This window comes from Amphiura filiformis, chromosome 1 (genome assembly GCF_039555335.1).
Source record: "Amphiura filiformis chromosome 1, Afil_fr2py, whole genome shotgun sequence".
NCBI classification, from domain to species: Eukaryota; Metazoa; Echinodermata; class Ophiuroidea; order Amphilepidida; family Amphiuridae; genus Amphiura; species Amphiura filiformis.
The window spans coordinates 3796723-3801211 of NC_092628.1; the positions used below are offsets into that span (position 1 = coordinate 3796723).

The 4489-nt window shown below is 39.7% G+C and overlaps 1 protein-coding gene across 1 annotated transcript; it reads left to right on the forward strand.

Annotated features, from left to right (window-relative positions):
- The first annotated feature begins 562 nt into the window (after positions 1-562).
- LOC140165347 (uncharacterized) lies at positions 563-2835 on the forward strand. Its single transcript, XM_072188677.1, has 3 exons — positions 563-601; positions 1121-1650; positions 2234-2835. Exons 2-3 carry the CDS (start codon positions 1121-1123, stop codon positions 2343-2345), a joined length of 642 nt encoding a protein of 213 aa, XP_072044778.1. The 5' UTR covers positions 563-601; the 3' UTR covers positions 2346-2835.
- The last annotated feature ends 1654 nt before the right edge of the window (positions 2836-4489 follow it).

Below are 4489 nucleotides of genomic sequence, written 5' to 3' on the forward strand. Positions count from 1 at the left end.
AATACAACGTCTTTATCGCAGTTGTACCGATGTCGTCAATAAAGTGTTGCTTCAACGTTAGTATTGAGGTCATACGACAACCATCGTACGGCAGACGTTGTTGCGACGTCTTCAATCATTGGTGCACCGATGTCGTCAATGAAGTGTTACCTCAACGTTATATTGAAGTCGTACGACAACTGTCGCAGGGTAGTCAATAGGTGACGTTAATGCAACATCTTTATTGTCAGTTGTACTGATGTCGGCAATGAAGTGTTGCCTCAACGTTATATTGAAGTCGTACGACAACTGTCGCAGGGTAGTCAACAGGTGACGTTAATGCAACATCTTTATTGTCAGTTGTACTGATGTCGGCAATGAAGTGTTGCCTCAACGTTGTATTGAAGTCGTACGACGATCGTCTTACGGCCGACATTACCACAACGTTTGTGCGACGTCGTCACTAATAGGTGTACTGACGTCCTAGATTATTACTTGCGTTAACGTTGGAATTTGGTTGCCCGACGTCCGATCTTATTACAACGTCCATACAACGTAGTTTTTCCCGATTGTGCCCACTGGGTTCCGTTGATTAGAAGTGGAAAATCTAGTGTGATAAAAGGTAAGTTATTAGTATCATAATTCTTTATACGCTCAACATGCATGCTCTGTACATTGTATACAACATAGCCCAACAAGGATAAAACAGTTTCTAAAACGACACGACGGGAATTTACACATCTCACATTGGTAAGCCAGTATAGGCTCTAAGCATGTGTAAGCCTTGCAACCGTTTCAACGAGTCAGGTGTAAATGACGGAATGCAGAAGGTTTTTTTTTAAAAGTTTTTAAAGATAATTTTAAATTTTTGCACAGCTTTTCTACTCTTACCCCACCCCCATGGGTTGTATTTGCCGTATAATCGCGCGCCGGAATTTTTTTCATGACTGTCTTCCCCTTTCAAAACCTGGATCCGCCCCTATAGATAAATATAGTTTGGATATATGGCCTGGATGCGACTTGCAGTTGCAGGTAATTTACACGGTGTCTCAACTTGTCTCCACATCTTAAATTAATATTTTGTAGATAGTTTAAGTTTTCAAATAACTTAAAATTTCATTTTTTTCTACTTTCATGAAAGATGTCAAGTGCACGAAAAAGTCCATCTGCCTCCGCAGTGTGTGAAGTCAGAGAAGCAATGAAGGGTAGCCCTTCACCAGCTATGATATGGAGTTGTTTGTCCCCATCTACATGCCCATTCAGTGAAAAGGCACCAACTCTCACTGAGATGTATGATGCCAAATATGGAAAGAGTCATAGAAGAGCTCGAAGAAGGCTGCCAGAAGATAATGTTGGCGAGAGAGAAGAAAGAACCATGTCACGTGCACGCAAAAGCCCATCTGCTAGTGCAGTGTCTGAAGTCAGAGAAGCAATGAAGGGTAGCCCTTCACCAGCTATGATATGGAGTTGTTTGTCACCATCTACCTGCCCATTCAGTGATAAAGCGCCAACTTTGACTGAGATGTATGATGCCAAATATGGAAAGGCTGGCAGAAGAGCCCGACGAAGGCTGCCAGGAAATGGTGTCAGAGAACAAGGGACCAAGAGTGGAGACCAGATTGAATCTACCACAGACCAGAAGAATCCATCCACAAGCTCGACATCCAATTGGTAGGTATTTTTAATGAAATCCTACTTAATGGGGAAAAGGTTAACAGAATAGTCTTTTTGTGAAGACAAACGATTTCGTCATTGATTTGCTGTTGGAGGCATATGCTTCAACAATTTATCAAAAGTAGTAGGTTAATTTGATAAAAAAAATTGTAAAATAAACTTTCTCCAAATTTGAAGCATTTATTGTGCAACAAAATTTTTGAGAGATTCAAGCCAAAGATAATACTAATGATGATTTTGGGTGTGTTCATCCGATATCTTTGGGAATAATCCCGGGAATAATACGACTTTATCTTATAGGCCTAAACTTGTTTTGTTCAATATTTGTAATGGCTTAATTTTCACCATGAATCATAACGACATTCTGTCAAATATCGATGAATTGGGCCGATTTTAGATACACATCTGATATTGTTCGTGAAAATATGACTTTTATCTGACAAAGTTACATGGTAAAATTATTTTGTTTCAAATAATTCACAAGAATTGGATCGATCTTTTGTACACAATTTAGCCACATGATGACTCATTATCTGATCATAATCATCATCACGATCTTCTCCCTCTTATTTCTTTTCAGGATGTGCAACCTTCTCGGTGATTCCTGGAAAACCAAACTCCTTGTAGCAGGAGGTGTTGTAGCTGTCATTGGACTCGGCTCCTTCGTCATAGCAAGGAAGCTCAAATCTTGAACACTCGATCAATCGGCGATAATAGGTTGCGCCGATCAATCGGCAATGTTTGACGATGAACAGTATAGCTACTGGGATAATTATTGGACTGTTAGAAAATGCAATTTAAACATAATGAACTTTTAATTGATACCATGTTTCAATGTCGTACATTTTCACATTATGGATCACTGTGAGGGCTGGAAACAAAATCGGGAAAATAGGCCAAATTTCACTCCACGATTCCTAAATTTCACATAATTTATATATTTCTTACATGGGAAAATAATGTTCCCCTCCAAAACAAAATCCAAAATAGGCCCTGCAACGAGCTTCTGCACGATTCCTTTGTGTTCCAGGCCTCATCTCCATACTTGAGCCAAGAAAAATAAATATGTTTGATTTGCTCTCCAAGTTGGGCTGTTCTTTCGGCGTAGTAGGCATATTCGAAGGGAAATGGGGATACCAGTCGAACATGCCGTTTTGATGACTCCTTTGTTAAACATGTTAAACCATGCACGTTACCAAAAACGAAAATAATTGCATTATTTAAATTCAACTCAATAAACGAGCCATAGGCCTATCGTACTATAAAATTATATGTAGCCTATTTCTATTTTTCTGAATTGAATATTAATTGTTAAAATGAAACGCCATGGGCGCGTCTTGTGAAGAAAATAGAGCCACAGTCAATTGCCAGAGCTGGTCAATTGCAATCAATTGGTGGTATTCAATTTGTTCATGAAAAGTTCTTAAATCGCGCAAAGATAAGACACGTTTTCACGTGTGCTTCAATTGGACGCTCAATTTAGTTGCTCCGTTTTTATCTTCCATGCATTGAGGTCAGTGAACACAAGCAGGGAGTCCTGAGACCTGTACATCTTACCATATCTGGTTGGAGACAGAAGTGGTAGGAGTGGAGGGCGTAGATTAAATGATTTATCGTTATACATCGGCCACAGGACAAATTAATACAAATAATTCCTTTTATTGTTTGATAAAATATGTTTATAAAATTTCCTTGTTGCTTGTTTCACCTATTCCAGCTGTTTTAATGGCGGTATTAATCACCAAACCCTTGCAAATAAAGAAATATGATTTATGATAAATAGCGCCATCTATAGTTTTCATTTAGTTAATAATGAAGCCAATTCTATATACATCATACAACCAACATAGATATACTGGTGATACAGCATGTACAGGAACATCGCATAGTCCACAAAGAACCAGTCAGATATGAGGACATCCTTGGCCAGACGCTAATTACAACTTCAGCTGTCAGAAATAGAGCAGGTGCAGCAACTGGCGGAGTTGGCATTGTTCTCAGTTCTAATGCAAAAAGCTCACTAGCTAGTGTGACACAACACACAGACCGTATCCTGGCTGCCAACTTTCAGGGTAACCCTGCAACAGCAGATAGTTACAGTGGCGTAGCCAGTGGGGGAACCAGGGGCCGGTGCCCCCCCCCGCTCGTCATGGGCGTCGGTTCATGTAAGGCCGTCGGTAGGCGGAAGGCGTTGTTGAAAAAAATTGGGTTAACAATATACTATTTTCCATCCAGGGGACAGAAAAATTAGGAGAATTGTAACGAAAATGATGAAAAATTGACAATTGCACATAAAAAGTATGTGTTTTTATGTTAGTAGCGCCTATTATCCTTTTTTTTTTGCTCTTCACTTTTCAAACTATGCAAAAATTTTGGGTCAACAAATCACAACTTCCGTCGGTAAAAAATATTTCCGTCGGTACATTTGCAAGTTGTGCCCCCTCGGTTCCAAAATCCTGGCTACGCCACTGGATAGTTACCTATTGTCCAACTAACGTGGACAATGAAGACAACATTGAAGCACACTATGACAACCTAAGAAGAGCCATTGATTCCATCCCAGCTCACAATGTCCTTGTAATAGTAGGAGACTTCAATGGTAGAGTTGGAACAGGAGATGTAAATTTTACCTACAACCAACAGAAATGGAAAATATATGGTAGATTTAGCAATTGAGAAAAACCTTGTAATCGCTAATACCTACTTTCGAAAGAGGAAAGGGAAGCTGTGGACGTACATGAGCCCAACAGGAAGCAAATACCAATTGGACTACGTTCTGATTCGGAAGTAGTGGAAGAACAGCTTGCTGGATGCTGAAGCCTATAGCACCTTTTCT

Excerpts from the sequence above, each read along its gene's own strand:
- LOC140165347 (XM_072188677.1), top strand. The coding sequence starts at position 1,121 with ATGTCAAGTGCACGAAAAAGTCCATCTGCCTCCGCAGTGTGTGAAGTC. Across the intron at positions 1,651-2,233 it reads ACAAGCTCGACATCCAATTG|GATGTGCAACCTTCTCGGTG; the intron begins GTAGGTATTTTT and ends ATTTCTTTTCAG.